Source organism: Lissotriton helveticus (genome assembly GCF_964261635.1).
Source record: "Lissotriton helveticus chromosome 1_1 unlocalized genomic scaffold, aLisHel1.1 SUPER_1_unloc_33, whole genome shotgun sequence".
Taxonomy (NCBI): domain Eukaryota; kingdom Metazoa; phylum Chordata; class Amphibia; order Caudata; family Salamandridae; genus Lissotriton; species Lissotriton helveticus.
Genome location: NW_027611674.1, coordinates 610,467 through 634,655, shown reverse-complemented (window position 1 = coordinate 634,655; position 24,189 = coordinate 610,467). Strand labels below are relative to the sequence as shown.

Genomic DNA, 24,189 nt, shown 5'->3' with positions numbered 1-24,189 from the left:
AGTGAAAGCTATTTTTATGGCCAAATACACCTGACCTATGAGCATGGATCTAGAAAGACTCTACACCGACCTGTATTATTATGTTCGAACTCTATGACTATATTATTTCACCTGTATTATTGACGCTACTGACTATCTATGCACACTTTTAACTGTTATATTTATATTATTGATTTGCTGTACTAATTTGCTCCCTCACGTACCTACCCTTCCCACTTATTTGGTTTAAATTCACTCTCTTGTTGGTATTCCCGGCTTTGTAAAGCGCTCTGATATCTGCAAAGATCTTGTTCACGCTATATAAAACCTACAAAATAAATAAATAAATAAATATCACGGATCAACTCTTGGGGGTAGGATGAAGTCCACGACCGGACCATCGAGTTGCACCTTCCTCAGCGAATGGTCTCAGATTCCCCCTGCTATGTGTGTAGCGGCACTAAAATCAACTTTATGGATAGTCTGGGTGAAAAGATAGTGCAAAGAAAAACCAAAGGTGATGATGGACGGAGTGTTGACAATACAAACACTCACCCCCAGTCAACTGATCTGGGTTTAATCCATCACCGTTCTTTAGCTCACTCCGCCACCCCAGTTCAGACATGGCTATATGCAAATCAGTCTGACCCTGTGCCTTCTGGGAACAGTCCAGCCCGAACTGCCAAGCCATGTCTTCCCTGGACCGGAATCAAGCTTCCCAGGACCGGTTTCTGGCATTACAGCCGTCTTCAGCCGGGCTTGCTTGACTCCAGTGGCAAAGTGAGCAAGGGACTCACGTCTGAGCATACCCTGCCAACTTAGGGCGAACAAAGAAAAACCAAAGGTGATGATGGACGGAGTGTTGACAATACAAACACTCACCCCCAGTCAACTGATCTGGGTTTAATCCATCACCGTTCTTTAGCTCACTCCGCCACCCCAGTTCAGACATGGCTATATGCAAATCAGTCTGACCCTGTGCCTTCTGGGAACAGTCCAGCCCGAACTGCCAAGCCATGTCTTCCCTGGACCGGAATCAAGCTTCCCAGGACCGGTTTCTGGCATTACAGCCGTCTTCAGCCGGGCTTGCTTGACTCCAGTGGCAAAGTGAGCAAGGGACTCACGTCTGAGCATACCCTGCCAACTTAGGGCGAACAAAGAAAAACCAAAGGTGATGATGGACGGAGTGTTGACAATACAAACACTCACCCCCAGTCAACTGATCTGGGTTTAATCCATCACCGTTCTTTAGCTCACTCCGCCACCCCAGTTCAGACATGGCTATATGCAAATCAGTCTGACCCTGTGCCTTCTGGGAACAGTCCAGCCCGAACTGCCAAGCCATGTCTTCCCTGGACCGGAATCAAGCTTCCCAGGACCGGTTTCTGGCATTACAGCCGTCTTCAGCCGGGCTTGCTTGACTCCAGTGGCAAAGTGAGCAAGGGACTCACGTCTGAGCATACCCTGCCAACTTAGGGCGAACAAAGAAAAACCAAAGGTGATGATGGACAGAGTGTTGACAATACAAACACTCACCCCCAGTCAACTGATCTGGGTTTAATCCATCACCGTTCTTTAGCTCACTCCGCCACCCCAGTTCAGACATGGCTATATGCAAATCAGTCTGACCCTGTGCCTTCTGGGAACAGTCCAGCCCGAACTGCCAAGCCATGTCTTCCCTGGACCGGAATCAAGCTTCCCAGGACCGGTTTCTGGCATTACAGCCGTCTTCAGCCGGGCTTGCTTGACTCCAGTGGCAAAGTGAGCAAGGGACTCACGTCTGAGCATACCCTGCCAACTTAGGGCGAACAAAGAAAAACCAAAGGTGATGATGGACGGAGTGTTGACAATACAAACACTCACCCCCAGTCAACTGATCTGGGTTTAATCCATCACCGTTCTTTAGCTCACTCCGCCACCCCAGTTCAGACATGGCTATATGCAAATCAGTCTGACCCTGTGCCTTCTGGGAACAGTCCAGCCCGAACTGCCAAGCCATGTCTTCCCTGGACCGGAATCAAGCTTCCCAGGACCGGTTTCTGGCATTACAGCCGTCTTCAGCCGGGCTTGCTTGACTCCAGTGGCAAAGTGAGCAAGGGACTCACGTCTGAGCATACCCTGCCAACTTAGGGCGAACAAAGAAAAACCAAAGGTGATGATGGACGGAGTGTTGACAATACAAACACTCACCCCCAGTCAACTGATCTGGGTTTAATCCATCACCGTTCTTTAGCTCACTCCGCCACCCCAGTTCAGACATGGCTATATGCAAATCAGTCTGACCCTGTGCCTTCTGGGAACAGTCCAGCCCGAACTGCCAAGCCATGTCTTCCCTGGACCGGAATCAAGCTTCCCAGGACCGGTTTCTGGCATTACAGCCGTCTTCAGCCGGGCTTGCTTGACTCCAGTGGCAAAGTGAGCAAGGGACTCACGTCTGAGCATACCCTGCCAACTTAGGGCGAACAAAGAAAAACCAAAGGTGATGATGGACGGAGTGTTGACAATACAAACACTCACCCCCAGTCAACTGATCTGGGTTTAATCCATCACCGTTCTTTAGCTCACTCCGCCACCCCAGTTCAGACATGGCTATATGCAAATCAGTCTGACCCTGTGCCTTCTGGGAACAGTCCAGCCCGAACTGCCAAGCCATGTCTTCCCTGGACCGGAATCAAGCTTCCCAGGACCGGTTTCTGGCATGGCTGAAGACGGCTGTAATGCCAGAAACCGGTCCTGGGAAGCTTGATTCCGGTCCAGGGAAGACATGGCTTGGCAGTTCGGGCTGGACTGTTCCCAGAAGGCACAGGGTCAGACTGATTTGCATATAGCCATGTCTGAACTGGGGTGGCGGAGTGAGCTAAAGAACGGTGATGGATTAAACCCAGATCAGTTGACTGGGGGTGAGTGTTTGTATTGTCAACGCTCCGTCCATCATCACCTTTGGTTTTTCTTTGTTCGCCCTAAGTTGGCAGGGTATGCTCAGACGTGAGTCCCTTGCTCACTTTGCCACTGGAGTCAAGCAAGCCCGGCTGAAGACGGCTGTAATGCCAGAAACCGGTCCTGGGAAGCTTGATTCCGGTCCAGGGAAGACATGGCTTGGCAGTTCGGGCTGGACTGTTCCCAGAAGGCACAGGGTCAGACTGATTTGCATATAGCCATGTCTGAACTGGGGTGGCGGAGTGAGCTAAAGAACGGTGATGGATTAAACCCAGATCAGTTGACTGGGGGTGAGTGTTTGTATTGTCAACGCTCCGTCCATCATCACCTTTGGTTTTTCTTTGTTCGCCCTAAGTTGGCAGGGTATGCTCAGACGTGAGTCCCTTGCTCACTTTGCCACTGGAGTCAAGCAAGCCCGGCTGAAGACGGCTGTAATGCCAGAAACCGGTCCTGGGAAGCTTGATTCCGGTCCAGGGAAGACATGGCTTGGCAGTTCGGGCTGGACTGTTCCCAGAAGGCACAGGGTCAGACTGATTTGCATATAGCCATGTCTGAACTGGGGTGGCGGAGTGAGCTAAAGAACGGTGATGGATTAAACCCAGATCAGTTGACTGGGGGTGAGTGTTTGTATTGTCAACGCTCCGTCCATCATCACCTTTGGTTTTTCTTTGTTCGCCCTAAGTTGGCAGGGTATGCTCAGACGTGAGTCCCTTGCTCACTTTGCCACTGGAGTCAAGCAAGCCCGGCTGAAGACGGCTGTAATGCCAGAAACCGGTCCTGGGAAGCTTGATTCCGGTCCAGGGAAGACATGGCTTGGCAGTTCGGGCTGGACTGTTCCCAGAAGGCACAGGGTCAGACTGATTTGCATATAGCCATGTCTGAACTGGGGTGGCGGAGTGAGCTAAAGAACGGTGATGGATTAAACCCAGATCAGTTGACTGGGGGTGAGTGTTTGTATTGTCAACGCTCCGTCCATCATCACCTTTGGTTTTTCTGAAAAGATAGTGCAGGCATGCCAGATTAGCATCTGCTGCAGACAGGTGCCTCCGGTTCTGATACCGTCTTCCCCTCTCGGGGCATTTAGGAGTATCATGAATATAGTATAGGTGCAGTTCTGTCACTCCAGTCACCCCAATGCGTATATGCTCTGTTGTAAGCGTCTTACCCTTTCACAAGATGAGTCAGTCTTGTCTGGGTCTTTTTCCTGTTTCCCGGCACTTGAATGGCATGCCCGAGCACTCGAGAGAGCAGTGACCCACCAGAAGGCTTTTGTGGAGCACTTTTGTCCTGGGTGTAGGGCTGCATTCAGTAGGGCACCCACTCTGTCTTTTCTTTGCAGTTGCCCGAAGATCAGCAGTGTCAAGGTAGCAGTCACACCTGGCCTGTCGGTAAGTGCAGCCCCTCTGGAGGCCCGACCATCAGCAATTGAGCCCACACTGTGGCCGGCTGGACCACGGGCGTAAGCTCAGACAAGGTGTTCGACACTGGGGTAGTTGTAGTCCCTCATGGGCCTCTGACACAGAGTAGTCACAAACTCAGCAGCTAAAAGCCCAACACAGGCTCTCCAGGAAGCCAGTAGATTCAGACCCTGTTGTGTTAGGAATTTGGCAAATGCAATCTCGAACGGACCAGTTGGCAGCACACAATCGTCCAACTGGGCCTCAACAATCACGTTGTCGTAGAGTTTTATTTTCTGCCTTGAACTGTTGGGAGTCTTGGCGGGGGGTCCCTCAGACTAGCTGGTCCTGCTGGATGGCTTTCCGGCCCGCCCTACAAATACCGGGGATGTGTCAGGCCTTGCTTCTTCCAGGACCACCTTGTCCTCCTACTGGATAGTCAAACTCCCTTCCCTTTCTTACCAGACAGGCAGACTTCTAGGCAGACTTCTAGGCTCTTCAGTACAGGTACATAACTTCTCCATTAAGTAATTCAGCCTGCAGGTGATGTCCCTTCAACTTAGATAGACTGTCAGGCTGACACCATCCCTGGTGGCACAGCAGGCACCTGAGTACTTTGTAGAGCACATTATTCCTTGTTAACAGAGGACTTTGAACTGGAGTATAAAAGAGGGATAGATGGTCCCACTTGTATACACACCTGGCAGGCAGGAGATGCATTCTAATCTGTCGCACTCTCACATTGCATTTATGCTACGCACACCAACACCCTAAACACACACTGGATGTTAGCGCAAAGTCTGGGCACAGGCAAAGAAATGGAGCATTACATGGGTGTGTCAGTAGGAAGCCACTCCACTGACCATGATGCAAAGATCGCATCAGGCTATTGATCCTTACAACAGGGTGCATTGCCACCACCGCTCTAGCTGTTAAACCCATGACAGTCCTCTGCCTTAAATAAGGGCACACTTGGTGTGACCCTCCAGGTCAAAGGACCGGTCCGTGACCTATCATAACCCCTTGTTAGAAGTTGCACAGTACTGGGGTGACAGGAAAATCTCATGTAAATTTCTTTTTTTTTTTACTTTGTGGTAGTTTTACCCCAGTAACGTGTAGTTACTAGTTTGACGGCATGGACTGGGCAGTTGCCACGAGGAACAGATTCTTCTCCCTGTCAAGCCACATGCCATTCACTATTTCATAGTGTGTTTCTGCTTTTATTTACCACTTGTTTTAAGCAGGTGGTATATATATGCATGTGGTTGGTTGGGTGGGAGATTGGTGAAGTAGGGGAGGGATTGGTGAAGCAGGGGAGGGAAGGGGAAAGCATTTTCTAACAGAGGGAAGAAGTGTGTGTTTTCCACAGTTAGTAAAAAAAACAGCATAAGTCTTGGCTGCTTCTGCTGCACCCAGAGTCTTATGCGACTTTTCAGTCTAATTTTTCAGTCTGGAAAAAAATGGTGTCCTGTTTTTCTGCACCCAGTAAATCCAGGTGCAGAAAAACCTAACAACTGATAATCAGGTGGAATAAAATGAACACATGAAAGTACGCCTTAATTTCATTGCCCTTGAATCATACTCTGGACAATAGTTGAAGGATAGGTCTAGGCATAGTCCTTGCAACACACAATAGATTTGTGTGAGGCAGAGACCAAACTCAAAAGTCAGGATACCAGATACAAGTAGGTGGTAACTCAGGGCAGGGGGAAACGCCTGTTGTCCATGGGGAAATTCCCATCCCAGAAATCTACATTAAAAATTGATTAATAGTATTCTTTTTTAAATAGCTGTTTGGTGCCAGGGCATATGACTTTAATTTCTGCCTTTGGGATTCTATGTTACAACTCCATAGGATACAGGTATCCTTTGTGAGCTTAATAAAATGTTGAAAATTCTACAAATCCTTACTCCTACATCCAAGTATTTTTAGGCTACCATTCTACACTCTGCTTTGTCAGAAGAACAGCTCAACATTTTCAAAATTCTGCAATTCTGCATTGATTTGGCTTGTAAATAATTTTTGGAGAAATTTACATGTATTAACTATTTAATTTTAATACTATAGGTGATTGAAATTATGGATGAAAAAAGCACGATTTACCACCAGGCAACTGAATGTTAGTGCCATAAGAAGGATTATTCTGAAAAACTGAAGGACATCCAGCATTCTAAGTTTAAAAAATTTCCGAAATCTAGGTGTGGCGAGGAAGTGGGAGCTGAGGAAAGTACTATACCTGTAAGTGAAGTCTCTAATTTTCATCTAAAGCATCATGTAATTCCAGAGAGGAAGGACACTGCATAAAAGAAAGTTATAACAAAAGGTTTCTTCTGGATACCATCAAAGAAAAGACGCTGAAAGAAGACTCCAAAGCTGACACGCTAACAACCAAAAGATTGGAAAATCACCTTTGTTCAACAACCGTTTTTAACCAGTTACGCAAGTTTGAGACTATCTGCCTCAGGATATAACACCTCGATCCACTCTGCTTACTCTTGTGAAAACCTTAAAAATTCACCACTTTATTGTGTTCATGACCATCTCAGATTGTTTCCTTTTTTATTATGTACTGTTCTGTAATTCTATGTAAATCGCCTCAACATTATCTGTTGTGCAGGAGTGATATGTAAAACTGTTAAATATCAAAATGGATTAAATGAGCACCTTTGTGCTATAGCTAATGTAAATAAATCCTGGTCTTCAGAACTACAAACCTTAACCTTACACCAAACATAGAAAGGGTAAAAGGAACTGATGTTCTGCGACTAATGATCCACAATAGTACTGTGCCGTTCTAACGCCCTCAGTTACTGCCATTACGTCAGTGCAAAAAGTGACTTCTCAGCTTAATCATTAAATATCAGACTAACACCTTATCACTGCATTGCTAAGAACCTATACAAATAGATTTGAGAAAAACTTCAGTCACAAAATAAGTTGCTGCCAGAGAGGCTATAACCAAAAGACTAATATCTGCTAGAAACATTTCGACAGGTGTTACAGGGCTGCTTCCAGACATATTTTGCTCAATTCAAGTGTTCAGAAGATTACATACAATTTCTTTTAGAGATAAGTGCTGAACATTATCTAAACAAGCCCGACTCTAAAATCAGGTTCACTCTTACTGTGGCATATAAGCAAGAGAAAAGTAGAGATATTAACTCTAGGAATACAATTGATAAAAGCACGGGCTGTGAGAACAAATTCAGTGTTCAAACCCGTCTCAATCAAAGCAAAATAACCCAAGTTGGGGAAAAAAGTTACCCGTGCCAACTAAGATTCAGCCATAAATCTCATCTCACTGAATTTGAGAGAATGCTCACTGGGAAAAACCACTCTCAGTGCAAAGTATGCCAAAAAAGTTTCTGGCGTAAATCTTATCTCACTAAGCATATGAGAATCCACACTGGGGAAAAACTTTACCAGTGCCCTGAATGCCAGAAATGTCTCATTGACCAAAACAGTCTCACTCGGCATATAAGAACCCACACTGGGGATAAACCTTATCAGTGCACGGATTGCCAGAAATGTTTCAGTTTAAACAGTAGTCTCACAAAGCACATAAGAACCCACACTGGGGATAAACCTTTTCAGTGCTCTGAATGCCACAAATGTTTCAGTCAAAAATGCTATCTCACTAAGCATATACAAATCCACACTGGAGAAAAACCTTATCAGTGCTCTGAATGCCAGGGAAGGTTTTGTAACAAACAAAGTCTTTCTCAACATGCATTAACCCACACTGGGGAACAACCTTATCAGTGCTCTGAATGCCAGAAATGTTTCAGTGTAAAACGTAATCTCACACGGCATACAAAGATCCACACTGGGGAAAAACGTTATCAGTGCTCTGAATGCCACAAATGTTTCAGAGACAAAAACTGTCTCACTCGGCATACAAGAACCCACACTGGGGAAAAACCTTATCAGTGCTCTGAATGCCAGAAATGTTTCATTGACAAAAGCAAACTCATTCAACATACAAGAACCCACACTGGGGAAAAACCTTATCCATGCTCTGAATGCCAGAAATATTTCCGAGACAAAATAAGTCTTTCTCAACATTCAAGAACCCACACTGGGGAAAAACCTTATCCATGCTCTGAATGTCAGAAATGTTTCAGAGACAAAAGAACTCTTTCTCAACATATAAGAACCCACACTGGGGAAAAACCTTATCAGTGCTCTAAATGCCCAAAAGATTTCACACTTAAATCACTTTTAACTGGGCATATGAGATTCCACACTGGGGAAAAACCTTATCAGTGCTCTGAATGCCCAAAAGATTTCAACGTTAAATCACTTCTAACTGCACATATGCGATTCCACACTGGGGAAAAACCTTATCAGTGCACTGAATGCGACAAATGTTTCAGGATAAAAAGCAATCTCACTCAGCATATAAGAACCCACACTAGGGAAAAACCTTATCAGTGCTCCGAATGCCAAAAATGTTTCGGCCAAAAAAACAGTCTCATTGTTCATATAAGAACCCACACTGGGGAAAAACCTTATCGGTGCTCTGAATGCCACAAATGTTTCAGTGAAAAAAACAGTCTCACTCAGCATATAAGAACCCACACTGGGGAAAAACCATATCAGTGCTCTGAATGCCAAAAATATTTCTGCCAAAAAAACAGTCTCATTATTCATATAAGAACCCACACTGGGGAAAAACCTTATCGGTGCTCTGAATGCCACAATTGTTTCAGTGAAAAAAACAGTCTCACTCAGCATATAAGAACCCACACTGGGGAAATACCTTATCAGTGCTCCAAATGCCAAAAATGTTTCAGCCTTAAATGTAATCTCACTAAACATATGAGAATCCATACCGGAGAAGAAAATTATCAGTGCTCTAATTGTCAGAAAAGATTCAGAGGTAGAGATAATTTCAAGCGCCATAAGAAAACACACCATCAAAATATTTTAATGCCAGAAAAGCATCAGTTTTAAACACAATCTCACTCTACATGAGCAGACGCACACTGGGAAAAACATTAGCAATGCTGTGAATGCCAGAAATTCCTATCTGATAGGCACAGCCTCACTAACCATAAGCGATTCTCCATATTGATGAAAAACCTTATGAGTGTTCTGAATGCCAGAAAAGCTGCAGAGAAAAACGCTATCTCACCATGAGAAACTCCACACTGGAGAAAATCCTTATGCCAAAAAAGCTAGTTTCTGAAAGACAGAATCTGAAAGAAACACGTTAGTGTTGAATGAATGAATGAATAGCATTTTTATACCGCCCAAAACTTAGCCCCAAGGGGCATCAAGACGCCAGACAAACAAACAAAAGGACCACATTACCAGATAGATGAACCAGGAAGCCACAAAAGGCGCAGTCCCTAATATGCCTGGGAGAAAAGCCAGGTCGTCAGGTGTTTTTTGAAGACCGCTAAAGAGGATTGGCTAGTGAGCTCCAAAGTGAGAGAGTTCCAGAGTTTAGGAGCTAGAACAGAAAAAGCTCTGCCTCTCCACTTTGCCTTTGTGAACTTGGGGACCACAAGCAAATTCTTGGAAGAAGACCGGAGGGTTCTACTGGGGGAATACACACCCAGAAGGGCCCTGATACCTTCTGAGCCTGCGCCGTAAAAAGCACCATGGGCTAAGCACAGGAGTTTAAAGGTAATCCTAGAGGGGATGGGAGTTCCTGCCAAAAGTCTTGAATCATTTGAAAAGATACCATCCAGCGTATGGCCGGCCAAATGTGTGGGGCTAATGACCAGTTGACCCAAACCACATGCCGCTAGACCATCTACAAGTACTGCAGTATCCTTCGATTCTATGGCCTCTAAGTGAAAATTAAAATCGCAGAGAATACTGAAGTGGGGCTTATCAACGTAGGGCTCTATCAATTTAAGGATGTCATGGGCAAAGGTCGTTCTGGGGCCAGGAGGTCTATAATAGAGAATACCAGAGAAAGAGGCTGAGGGAAGTAAATTAATACTCAAACTTATCAGAGGGTAAAGAAAGAGGCTTAGTGCTACAAGTAAAAGTGTCTCTGAAAAGGATACCCAGGCCACCTCCCTTTCGTCCTGACCTATCCATTCTGGCCAAAGAATAGCCCTCGGGGACTGCCTCTACGAAGTCAGGGCCGGAGGTTTCAGAACCCCAGGTTTCGGTAATAAAGACCCAAAGGGGCCTTTTTTGAGAGACAAAGTCGTTGAAGGCAACATTATTATGAGCCAACGACCTAGCATTAAGGAGCAGGCCAGCCTCACTTAAATCGTTAGGAACGGGAAACTGACTTCCATATCTCCTAGATTTATTAAGACATAATGGCGAGGGCGTATGGATCTAGAAACCCCTTTGCAACAGTTGAGATTAACCAGGTTGTCAGGAATAGAAGAGAAATGACACGGTTTAACCCAGGTCTAAGTGCAAGAAGTGCAGAGTGGGAATATAACTCACGATTTATATGAAGAGTAAAACGTGGTCCAGCCCAACTAGCCCCTTGCGCGTCCTTAGCGCGGACGGGTGCAACTTCGGTGCACGACTGCTGCGCGCGTCCGCTGTGCGCGGAGAAAGTCATCCCGATTAAATATGGCCGGCCCGAGTCTGGCGCACCACCTGACCGGCACCAGCCAATGGGCGCGGGGGGACTAGCTGTCTGCCGCCGTGCCCTCCACGCAAACGGGAAAACCCGCGGTGGAACGGGGCACAGGCAGGTAGGGACCAAACAACACTAAGCAAAGCACCCAATGCACAGTAAAATTATTTCCAATTAAAATGCGAGAAGTTTTAAAATTCGGCGATATATGAAAAGTAAATTCTAAAATAGCAGCAGTAAAGACCAGTTAGCAGCAAGTCAATTCAAATTATTTTAGAGCAACCGGGCATAGTAAGTCATGCACCGGTAACGAGAACCAACCGAGGATTCCAGTCGTCCCGATTAAATATGGCCGGCCCCGAGTCTGGCGCACCACCTGACCGGCACCAGCCAATTGGAGCAGGGGGACTAGCTGTCTGCTGCCGTGCCCTCCACGCAAACGGGAAAACACGCTGTGGAACGGGGCACAGGCAGGTAGGGACCAAACAACACTGAGCAAAGCACCCAATGCACAGTAAAATGATTTCCAATTAAAATGCGAGAAGTTTTAAAATTTGGCGATATATGAAAAGTCAATTCTAAAATAGCAGCAGTAAAGACCAGTTAGCAGCAAGTCAATTCAAATTATTTTAGAGCAACCGGGCATAGTAAGTCATGCACCGGTAGATTCCTTACCTTAGAATTACCCCCAGGCGTCAGACTGGATACGGAAAGTTTTTCGTCAGCAGTACCCCTGCGCGTCGGTAGGTGTCGTCTTCGGCTCCGTGTCGGTGTCTTGATCGCCGGAATGATGTCGCTGGAGTACTTAGAGGCCTCCCTCGTGCGCTGACGTCAGTTCTTCTTTTTTCCGCGCTAGCTAGCGCAAATCCGGGACGAGCACGTACCTTTAGTCATTTTTCGACTAACTTTTTGGACATTTTTGTCTATCTTTGTCGAGTCGACTCGACTCCTGGTGCCAGTAGGGATGCCCGGTTTAAAGCTGTGTGACGCCTTTAACCGACTGAAGTCTGTTACCGACCCCCTCCGCCGGTGTCCCTACTGTTTGGGTGGCGACCACGATGACTAGTCGTGCCCTGACTGCCGGGCCTTGACGTCGAAGGCTAGGCGGGAGCGTTCCCGTAAGCTCCTCGAGCTCCGGCAGTCGACTCTGTGCCGCTCGAGGTCCCAGTCGGGGAGGAAGTCGAGGAACTGGTCGCGGAGCCGCAGTCATCACCGATGATCCGGATCCAAGTCCTCGCACTTGGGTAAGTCGAGGCATGTCAAAAAGAAGCAGTGTTGCTCTTCGGACTCCCCTCGCCACTCACGCGGCTCAGGAGTCGCATCCTGTCCCACACCCTCCGCTCCCTGGACTCAATGCGACTCCGGGCGATATTAGAGACTTCCTCGTTGCCAAGAGGACTCTCTTCCCGCCGTCGACACCTGCTGGCGCGGCTTCGGGCCCCACTGGGAGTCCTAACTTGCTGGCGGCTTCGGCCCTGGTGCCGTCGGCAACTTCGGTCTCGGCGTGCAGGACCCCGTGGGATCCAGGCCTGGATCCCGGTCGACGCCAGTTGACCTTATGACTTCTCCGCTGGTGCTGACCCCGGCGCCATCCTCGGACAACACCGTCCCTGGTTTTAGCCCCAGTACCGGTTCGGCGTCGGAGCAGCGCGTCTCTGACATCGATGGGTGAGCCCTTCACCTATGACCCGGCTCTGTCATTTATGCAAGTGTGGCTCACTGGTTAGAGGACGCAGACCCTGAAGCAGAGGTCAGACCTGGGACCAGGGTTCAATTCCCGACGCGGCAGGGTCTTGAGCCCAAATGTCCACAGACTCGACAATTCTCGCTTCGGTGCCTACTCGAATCACGGGTTCACACTCTGCAACTCTGGGCAATAGCTTGCTTAATCTCCACTACGCCCCCCCCCCCCCCCGCGGCGGGATGCCTGGCTTTTACCTTGGGGATGCCCAGTAGGGGTTATCCCACAGGGAACAGCCAGGTTCCCAAAGCATATTTACAACAAGGGGTGGTGAGGGACAGAGTCTCTGAATTAAGCAGAATACTCTCAGCCAGGTTCCCAAAGCAAGCGCCTTGAGACCTATCGGTGATAAAGCGCTATATAACCTTTGACATTTTACATTTGACATGCATGTTAATCAGGACACGGATCAAGGGGAGGACTGGGAGGGGTCTGAGGACCCTCTGACACAGTGCCAGTTAAGTCAGGACTGAGCTGGGGATGCCAGTGGTCTAGACACTTTGCCTGACACTGGTTTTCTCTCTCCTCCCTCAGTGACTACGGAGGAGGGGGCTACTTATGCTGTGGTGTTGCGCAGGGCGGCAAAGGCCCTAGCCCTTGAGCTCCCTGCAGCAGCGTGAGGACTAACTTCCTCACCGAGGTGCTTCAACCGCCAGTCAGCTCTACGAAGCCTCTGCTGCCGTTTAATGAGGCCCTCACTGACTTTCTGATGTGCACTTGGTCCAAGCCCTCCACAGTTCTCCCTGTGGATCAGTATGTGGACCGACGCCAACGCCCGGCTCCGGGCGACCCCTGCTTTCTGTCCACCCACTCCACCCCCGAGAATCTGGTTATCCAGGCCTCCACGTCCCAGACCGCATTCCCGACCGCTCCGCCGGATCAGGAATCCAAAAGGCTAGATCAGTTTGGCAAGAAACTGTTCTTCTCGGTCAGCCTAGGATTGCGGTCCATTAGCACTGCATGCCTTTTGGGCTGTTACACCCACTCTCTGGGATACGGTGGCGGACGTGCTGCCCCAGTGTCCGGCGGAGGCCCAGACACGGCTCGCCCAGGCTGTCGCTGACGGCCGAGACGCAGCACGGTATTCCATCCGATGTGGACTTGACACCACGGACTGGCTGGGCAGAGCAAATTCAACGACTGTGGCGATTACTCGTCACGCCTGGCTGAGGTCCGCCAGTTTTTCAGGAGATGTCCAGAACACACTCATGGACATGCCCTTTGATGGCCGTCTCCTCTTTGGCGACAAAGCAGATAGCGAGCTTGAGCGCTTTAAGGACTTCAGGGCTATGGCCAAGTCCTTGGGCCTGTCGAGCCAGCGCCAGTAAACTTCTGCTTTTCGTCTCTTTCGTGGCCACGGAAGGGGCACCCCTACACGTTTGTACAGCCTCAACGCGGTCGCGGACGTGCTGCCTGCCGTGGCAGAGCAGGGGGTCAGAGAGCCGGTCAGTCCACATCAGCTCCCGCAGCTTCTGCCTCAAAGCCTTCCTAGTCCGAGCTTTCAGGCTCATTCCACTCCAGTCGGAGGCAGGGTTTGCCATCACGTACTCCACTGGCGTTCCATCACTTCGGACAGGTGGGTGCTGCAAATCATCCGAAGGGGCTACTCCCTCCCCTTTGAGGCGACACCTCCAGCCATGCCACCACAGTATCATGTCGCGGGATCACTTGCAACTTCTGCGAGAGGAAGTTACGGCCCTCTTGGCCAAGGGGGCCATCGAGCGCGTTCCTAGTCCAGAAGTAGGACGTGGTTGTTATTCCCACTCCTTTCTGGTTCCAAGGAAGGGTAAAGGGGGCCTGTGCTCTATCTTGGACCTCTGGAGCGTCAACGGCTTCCTCCTGAAGGAGAAGTTCAAGATGCTGACTTTAGCTCAGGTTCTGGCTGCCGTAGACCCTGGAGACTGGATGGTAGCTTTGGACTTGCAGGATACCTATTTCCATATTCATGTCCTGCTGGCCCACCGGCGTTACATGCAGTTCATGGTAGGCCACGAGCACTTTCAGTTTACCGTGCTCCCCTTCTGCCTTACCAGTGCCCCCCGGGTGTTCACTAAAGTGATGGCAGTGGTTGCAGCTCATCTGCGCAGATTAGGGGTTCCAGTCTTCCCCTATCTCGACCACTGGTTGTTGAAGGCGGGCTCGCCCCAGACAGTCGTCTTCCACCTCCAGAGTACGGCCGGTCTCCTGCACTCGCTGGGGTTCTCCATCAACGTGCCGAAGTCACACCTGAGTCCCTCTCAGAAGATCCTCTTCATCGGAGCGGTTCTACACTTGCGCAGTTTTGGGTGTATCCTCCTGAGCAGCGGGTTTGGGATATTCAGGATCTGTTTCCAATCTTTCAGCCTTTATCCAGAGTTTCGGTCAGAATGACCCTGCTGCTCCTGGGGCTGATGGCCTCCTGCATCCTGCTGGTACATCACGCCAGGTGGCGGATGCGGGCTCTCCAGTGGGACCTGAAGTTCCAGTGGGCACAGCATCAGGGCAACCTGACTGACCACGTCCTGATCTCGAAGGGCACTGCGAGACAGCTGCAGTGGTGGCTCATGGACCGCGATTGGGTCAGTGGCAGATCCCTCTCCCTTCCCCAACCGGAGCACACAGTGGTGACGGGTGCGTCCCTCCTAGGATGGGGTGGCCACATGGGGCAGGCGGAGATCCGAGGCCTCTGGTCTCCGGCTCCATATCAACCTTCTGGAACTGCGGGCGATCCGACTTGCACTGAAGGCATTCCTTCCCTCTGTCCGGGGAAGTGTAGTGCAGGTGTTCACGGACAACACCACCGCCATGTGGTACTGCAACAAACAAGGGGGGGGTGGGGTTGTGGACCCTCTGTCAGGAGGCTCTGCGCCTCTGGACATGGCTGGAATTTCAGGGCATCACCCTGGTGGTTCAACACCTTGCAGGTTCGCCGAACACCAGGGCGGACGAACTCAGCCGCCGGTGCATGATCGATCACGAATGGCGTCTGTACTCGGACGTGGCGCAAGGTCTCTTTCAGCAGTGGGGAGAGCCTTGGTTAGATCTATTCGCCACCGAAGAGAACGCGCAATGTCTTCAGTTCTACGCGTTGGAATTTCCAAGGCGGCACTAGCTCGGCGATGCTTTTCGTTGCGAATGGAGTTGCGGTCTGTTGTACGCCTTTCTGCCTATCCCACTTCTGCCCAGAGTGCTGAAGAAGATCAGGCACGACCGGGCCCAAGTCATCCTTGTGGCTCCGGATTGGGCACGAAGATACTGGTATCTCGAGCTACTCAGAATGTGAATCGATCCCCCGATTCGACTGCCTCTTCAGGAGGACCTTCTGTCATAGCAGCAGGGAACAGTCCTCCACCCGAACCTGTCCAGCCTCCACCTCCATGCGTGGAGATTGAGCAGCGACAGTTGAGGCCATTTGACTTGCCTCCTGAAGTCTGTGATGCTATTCTGCCAGACAGGCGTCCCCCCACAAAAACGGTATATGCCTGCAGGTGGAACAAATTTGTGGCATGATGCACAGCAAAGGCTGTGGGTCCTCTCTCTGCCCCTCTTTCAGAGGTTTTCCTCTTTCTTCTTTCTGTCGCCCAGCAGGGCTCTGTCCTGGGCACTACCAAGGGCTATCTTTCGGCCATTTCAGCCTTCTTGTGGCTTCCTGGTCAGCCTTCTATTTTCAAGTTCCTTGTTGTAAATAGATCCTGAAACTGAACTCGGACAAGACGGAAGTCCTCATCCTGGGATCTTCACCCTCCGCCTGGGACGACTCCTGGTGGCCCCCAGCCCTGGGCACCGCACCCAAGCCAACCTACCACACACGCAACCTGGGCTTCATCCTGGACCCCTCCCTCTCGATGACCAGACAAGTCAACGCCGTCTCCTCATCGTGCTTCAATACCCTGCGTATGCTTCGCAAGATCTTCCGCTGGATCCCGACCGAGACCAGGAAGACTATCACCCAGGCACTCGTCACCAGCCGACTGGACTACGGAAACGCCCTCTATGCCGGAACCACCGCCAAGCTACAGAAAAGACTCCAGCGCATCCAGAACGCCTCCGCCCGACTCATCCTGGATGTCCCCCGACGCAGCCACATCTCCAGCCACCTGAGGAACCTGCACTGGCTCCCCGTCGACAAGAGGATCACGTTCCGGCTCCTCACCCACGCACACAAGTCTCTCCACGACCTGGGCCCCAAGTACCTCAACGACCGCCTGAGCTTCTACACGCCCACCCGCCAGCTACGGTCCACCAGCCTCGCCCTCGCAGCCGTACCACGCATCCAAAGAGCCACCGCCGGAGGAAGATCCTTCTCTTACCTGGCTGCCAAGACTTGGAACTCCCTCCCCATCCACCTTCGGCTGACCCAGGACCATCTCGCCTTCAGGAAACAACTCAAGACCTGGCTGTTCGAGCAGTAGCAACCCCTCCCCCCAAGCGCCTTGAGACCCTCCCGGGTGAGTAGTGCGCTATACAAATGGTATGATTGATTGATTGATTGATTGATTGATTCTTGAAAGGCATCGAGCACATGTTTCCTCCTGTTCCTTTCGTGATGCCTCAGTGGGACTTGAATCTGGTTCTTACCTTTTTGATGTGCGCTCCCTTTGAGCCTCTTCATAATTGCCCTCTCCGTCTTCTGACCCTAAAGACTGCTTTCCTGGTTACCATCACCTCGGCCAGAAGAGTGAGTGAGCTCCAGGCTCTTAGCCTGCTTTCCTCTCTGTCCATCCGGACAAAGTTGTTCTGAGGACTCGTCCTTCTTTTCTACCCAAGGTGGTTACTGCCTTTCACATCGGACAGACCATTACCATGCCCACCATCTTTCCGCCTCCACATCCCTCGAAAGAGGAAGAGAGGCTCCACCGTCTGGACCTAAAACGTGCGCTCTCCATTGACCTGAACCGCACACAACAGTTCCAGGTGGACGACCAACTCTTTGTTGGCTATGTGGGAGCTAAGAAGGGACAGACAGTGCACAAGCGGACAATCTCTTGTGGGTCGTTTTGTGCATCAAGATCTGTTATTCCTTGGCTAAAAAGGAACCTCTTGTGGGGCTGCGCGCCCATTCCACTCAGGCTACAGCGGCTACTACTGGTTTGAGACGGGGAGTCCCTTGCTGGACATTTGTCAGGCAGCTACGTGGGCCTCGCTGCACACGTTTGCCAAGCATTACTGCCTGGAGAGCCAAGGCCGGAGAGACTTCTTCTTTGACCGTTCTGTTCTCCAGGACTTCCTGGTGTGATTTTGGTTCGCAGACCCACCACCGGGGTTGGTATTGCTGGGGTATCTATTCTAAGGTAAGGAATCTAACACTAACGTGTTTCTTTCAGATGCACAATTTACTTACCATCGGTAACGATATATCTATAAGAAACATTAGTTAGTGTTAGATTCCTTACCGCCCCACCCATCCTCCCCGTTTCTGCGAACCGATATCTAGGGTTCAGGAATTTCCCTGTCAGGGCCCTAGTTTCATGGTACCAGTGTCTGTTTCTTGCATGGCTCTGCGTTCCTGGCGCGGAAAGCTATGTACAGAACTGACGTCAGCGAGGGTGGCGTCTAAGTACTCCAGTGACGTCATTTTGGTGATCACAATGACGGACGCGGAGCCGCAGACGACGCCTACCGACACGCAGGGGTACTGCTCACGAAAGTCAAATTCCACCAAGCAGTTCCAGCGCCTGTTCGTCGTACCAAACAACTGCAGCCAATGAATCCTGGGCTCGCTGTCAAACAAGTTCAAGTGTGACTCCTGATGAGACCATCGCCATTGACTGTCTTGTCTGTGAGAAGCTGCTCCAGCCCTCCTGTGATGGTGGGCTAGAAGACCTTCACCGCCAAGTGAAATGCTCGCAACTCCAACAGCTTGATGTGGAGTTGGGTATCTGCCGCTGACGAGGGTTCCCTAATCTCTGTCTCCCGTATGGCCTTCCCATCCCATTCCAGAAGGTCGTGATTGCTATTCCCACTACTTCTTGGTACCCAAGAAGGACAAAGGCCTGCGTCCTATCTTAGACCTCAGGGACATCAACCGGTTTCTCCGGAAGGAGAAGTTCAAGATGTTAACCTTGGCTCAGGTCTTGTCTGCCCTCGACCCTGGAGATTTGATGGTAGCGTTGGACTTGCAGGACGCTTACTTTCACATCCCCGTCTTGCCTGCCCACTGGCGCTACCTACGGTTCATGGTAGGCCACAAGCTTTTTCAGTTTACCACGCTCCCCTTTGGCCTTACCAGCGCCCCTAGGGTGTTCACGAAAGTGATGGCGGTGGTCGAAGCTCATGTGCGCAGATCAATGGTTCCAGTATTCCCCAATCTCGATGACTGGCTGTTGAAGGCAGGCTCGCCCAGGCTGTCGTCTCCCACCTCCAGACTACAGCGGACTTCCTGCATTGCTGGGGTTCACAGTTAACGTGCGGAAGTCGCACCTGATTCCCTCCCATAAGTCCTTTAAATCAGCGCAGTTTTGGGTCTATCCTCCGGAGCAGCGAGTCCAGGATATTCAGACTATGATACCGATGTTTCAGCATCCATCCCGGTGTTCGGTGAGAATGACCCTGAGGCTGCTGGGCCTCATGGCCTCCTGCATCCTGCTGGTGCATCATGCCAGATGGCATATACGTGCTCGGCAGTGGGACCTGAAGTTCCAGTGGGCGCAGCACCAGGGGAATCTTTCCAATGAAGTTCAGATCTCGAAGGGGACTGCAAGTCAGTTGCAGTGATGGCTCACGAACCAGGATGGGTAAACGGCAGATCCCTCTCCCTTCCTCAACCTGAGTTCACAGTAGTGACGTATGCTTCACTCCTGTGATGGGCCGGCCATATGGGAGAGGCGGAGATCAGAGACCTCTGGTCTCTGGCGGAGTCCAGGCACCACATCAACCCTCTGGAGCTCCGGGCGATTCGTCTTGCACTGAAGGCATTCCTTCTTTTTGTCAAAGGAAGAGTGGTGCAGGTGTTCACGGACAACACCGCGCCATGTGGTACTGCAACAAACAGGGCAGGGTGGGGTCGTGGACCGTATGTCAAGAGGCTCTTCGCCTTTGGACATGGCTGGAACATCAGGGCATATCTCTGGTAGTTCAACACTTAACAGGTTCACTGAATGCAAGGACGGACAAACTCAGCCGCCAGTGCATGATGGATCACAAATGGCATCTTCACTCGAAGGTCGTGCTAGGTCTCTTTCAGTATTGGGGAGAGCCTTGGTTAGATCTATTCGCCACCGAAGAGAACGCTCAATGTCAGCAGTTCTGCGTGTTAGAGTTTCCAAAGCGGCTCTCGCTCGGTGACCCTTTTCGTTGCGAGTGGAGTTGCGGCCTCCTGTACCACTTCTGCCAAGATTGCTGAAGAAGATCAAACGCGATCAGTCCCAAGTCTGGTACCCCGAGCTCTTGAGCATGGCCTTTGATCCTATTGTTAACATATTTCTGAAGTCCATTATTCATCTCTTTCCTCCTTCTCCTTTCGTAATACCCTAGTGGGAGTTGACCTCACTTATCTTATGTGTGCTCCCTTTGAGCGCCTACATAATTGTCCTCTTCGCCTCCTTAGAAGACTAGTTTTTTGCTTGCCATCACCTCTGCTTGCAGGATGAGTGAGCTTCAGGCTTATCTTCCAGACCTCCCTTTCTTGCTGTCCATCCAAACAAAGTGTAAGCCCTCTTTTCTGCCCAAAGTGATAGCCTCTTTCCACATAGGTCTGACCATCAGATTACCTACCTTATTCCCACCTCTGCTGTGTTTTTCTCTGCCAGGCGCACAACATATAGACTGTTCACACACTTTCTGTAGTATGCTTTGTTCTGGGCAGATAAACTCTAATCCGCACTCTACTTCTATCCTCGTGTTAGTGCAGCCCGATGTAAACAGTAATTGTAATGTATTTAGATTTACATAACACTTACTACCCCATACGAACTTTGAAGCGCTTTTTCGACGAGTAGCACACTGCTCTAGGATCCAAAAATGTTTAGTGGTGAATTAGTATAGGGAAATATAAAATGTATATGAGAGCTGGACATGTTGGTCTGTTAGTTGGGTTAAAAAAGATTGTGGGGGGATAGAAGAGGGAAGGTTTTGCATTTATATAGCGCTTGCTACCCCTGATGAAGTGTTGAAGTGCTTTTCGGCGAGTAGCATGCTACTCCAGATCCCAACAAGATGAATCGACAGATCAATTATGGTGGGGAGGTTGTTTTATTGTATACACACAACTGTACACAAATTAATAAAATTCCGTTGTAAAGTTGTATCCAAGAGGCAAGTATAGTCTCTGATAATAATGTATACAATACTGATAAGTTTTAAGTTGGCTTGCCATCAAGACTGATGCCTCGTAATGTTGATGCAAAGTCATCTGTGCTGGAGTATCTTAGACTCTTTTTGAATTGTACCATCCACCTTGTAGGTACTGCTATTTGTATCATGTCCACGTTGTAGGCAGACACAAACGCCTAAATTGTGCACTATTTATATTAAGCATAATAAGCATAATGTAAGTGAACAGATGACAGTAAGCACTGTACAAGCTGTATTAGGTGCTTAGAAGTAGAGTGACATAGAGGGCAAAAAACACTCACTAAATCTTTTTTATTATTATTATTATTAACAGTCCTCATAAGAACATACAATTCAATACGATATACAAATAGCCCACTGGGGAACAGTTCAGGCATCATCTGGGGATTAAACATCCGAGAAACACAAGTGTCTTTCATGAATACAAATTGACTACTCCTCCAAGGACTGCACTGTATTATTGACACAGGTGAAAAGGCAAACAAGCAGTCAGGAGGCGCACTGATTGTATACCCCCACCTGACAGGATGGTGACAGACCCCAACCACCTGCAGGGGAAACGTGCCACCTCACTTAATAGCTGCCAGACGCTTTACTATGTAAGCAGACTGGTGGTTTACAACTGCGCCTACGTTGGGGCACCACATGTTTTTTCCAGCATAATCTGGTGTGCTCGCCCCTGTGTGGGATGATAGCACCCACTGAAAACTGCACCGTTGTGTAGTCTGGGACAGTGCACCTTCCATGTAATTCTGAACTGGGCCTTTAAATACGGTACTATTTTGTGTTGTAATTCAGGTATACAAAGAATGTGGTACTACTTGTATACTAGGGTAGGACAAGGAAGATTGAATTTCTATGGTGGCAGAAATGTTTTTGTCAAAGTGCTTTATGCCCTAAATTCTCTCCCGTACCCTGAACATAATGAGATTACGTAGAATACACCTCTGCGTGCCTAATGCTGCCATTTGTATTTCAAGCCCAGTGATCAATGTGGCTTTATCAAGTTCAATGCCATTGGGCGTTTCCGACCTGTCTGATACTTGCATATGGAAAAGATGGGTCATTTGAACCTATAGATAGATAAACATATTCATAGGTCACGATTTATGTCTGCATCTAATATAAAACTGTAAATTAGGAGAGGTGATAATTGAGAAGTTAAAGGCAGCCGCTAATCGAGCTGCATTTGTTCATAGGCCTTCCTATATTATGAGATCTATTCCTGCTTCAGTCTTTAATTGTAATGAATACTTTAATACCCAGGCATGAAGTCATCGTCGAGCTGTTTAGATAATCCACCTGTCTCGCCACCTCTTCCTCAATGCATCCTTAACCAGTGGCCTAGCCAGTGTGCCCTGGGCCCCAAGGCAAGAAAGGAAATGTGACCTCTGCCCTTTATTTGGGCTGTGGAAAACAGCAATAATCATTGTTCTGTGGGCCCGTCAGGCCTCTGTTTGAACTGTGACAAACAGCAATTATCAGGGTTCAGTGGGCCTCTAGGACATCTGGGACCTGGTGCCACTGCACCTGCTGCACCAATGGGAAGCTAAGCCCCTGCCCTTAACAGCTTCTATTCTAGCCCCACTGGAGAACCGAAACAACCAAGTACTGATCTGGCCATATATGCAGGCATGCAGCCGCCTCTTCCACTGAAGGGATTTAAGTCGCATGAAAACAGCATGCGGGAAACAACCATTTTCTGAGGTAAAGTCAACCAACACCTCATCTGTTCCAACCTGAATCCATTTAAAACCAGGGACAAAAAAATTGTTCATCGTCATCCCTTGCTTATCAGAAGAGTAAAACAGATTCATCTAACATTACAGTGTACCACATAACAAATTGTGATTCTGTTTACAAGTTAAAACTCGCAAGCATATAGAAAGGGCAGCATTTGGCCAAAATAGCCATTTTCCCTTCCCATACTTTTAACACATCTTATACAAAAAAAGCTAATTACATTGTCATCCGAAAATAGTCATTAGCGCCTACTCATAACCAAATGCCATTTAGAATTGTCTTTCACTTCAAGCTTTCAAATGTAAATTGATATAAAAGCAGTATTGAATTGTTTGACGTTGTGCACTCTTACCAAAATTTATAGCATCAATTTTATATGACACACCATAGAAAAAAGGAGTTGTTTATATATACTAAACCTCCAGAAACGTTTGATTAACCAGTTATAAAGTCACATCTAGCTTAGTTAGTTTATAGTCTTCTTTTATTTTTTAATAGTAATTATTTCACATTTTTACTGAATATGCATGGCTAAACACTTATAAGGTCCCAAAGGCGAGACCTATTGGCTATGACAATGCTTGTTATTGATTGAGTTCATTGAGCGGCAGAACTTTTGATTAAGTCCTGAAGAATGCCGCAAACACCTCTTTGGAGGGTTAAATGGCTGAAACATGTTGACCTCTTATTGACTCTAACAGTGCATATATATTTCTCCCACAGTGTCCTATTTTTAATCCTGGCCCAGGGGTGTACAAATAATGGAACCCACATACCCTTCAGCAAGTTTTAACTTTCACTCTGCTGCCCCCACTACCCTGAGCTCATTATTGTGGTATTTAGTATACCTTTCTATATAACAAAATATGCCTGAACTCCTCCCTCTCAGTGAGGGGGTTGTATCACGGTGCAAGGAGATTCCCAATAAGGAAGCATGCCAACTATGGTGGGTGAGGGAAATCGTCCTTTTAAAGGGATATTTCATCTTAGCTAGGTCTTCATTTGCAACAGTAATCCTCAGAGACCCAAGGGTTTCTTGAATGTGGTAGAAATGCATTTTTACCCTTTGATTGTACGTTCAAGCACAGACCATTCATTGCATGAAATGTGATCTATGTAGGGAAAATACTCTGTGCACTGACAAAATGTGTTAAAATAACAGAAAGTTGATAATCGCATTTAATAACTTCTCATACCTGGATTTATCAAGAAGAGAAGTCTGTTAATTCTATCATATTTTTGATACCACAAGGTATAAGAAATTAGGGGATCTTTATCTAATATCTTTATCAGTAAATTATATGAAATTATTGAACATAAACTTTTCCAAGTATTATTTCGAAAGATTAAGGAATTGGTCTTTTCTAAACTAACCCCAGTGCGTATGACTACAATAACCACCTCTCTCAAATCAATATTGTGCTTGTTTTAGTGAGAAAGCTAAATGATCTAGGAGAAACCAGGACCTAGGTCAGTATTTTTCTTAGGAAGCTTCAAGTTAGAGAGTGAAAACACTTTTTAGAATGCCCCGAAAATTGTGATAAAGATATTTCAATATGTT

At 48.4% G+C, this 24,189-nt stretch overlaps 2 protein-coding genes across 2 annotated transcripts in view; one reads left to right on the top strand and one right to left on the bottom strand.

The window, feature by feature from the left end:
- LOC144805923 (uncharacterized) overlaps positions 1-24,189 on the bottom strand; it is a 214,915-nt gene that overhangs the window by 154,405 nt on the left and 36,321 nt on the right. The gene's annotated exons all lie outside the window — the stretch shown is intronic.
- The window catches only part of LOC144805931 (uncharacterized), a 32,368-nt gene continuing 15,303 nt past the window's right edge, over positions 7,125-24,189 (top strand). Inside the window, exon 1 of the mRNA XM_078672403.1 lies at positions 7,125-9,196. Coding sequence (XP_078528529.1) covers positions 7,630-9,196 — 1,567 coding nt within the window. The 5' untranslated portion in view covers positions 7,125-7,629. The remainder of the gene's footprint in view (positions 9,197-24,189) is intronic.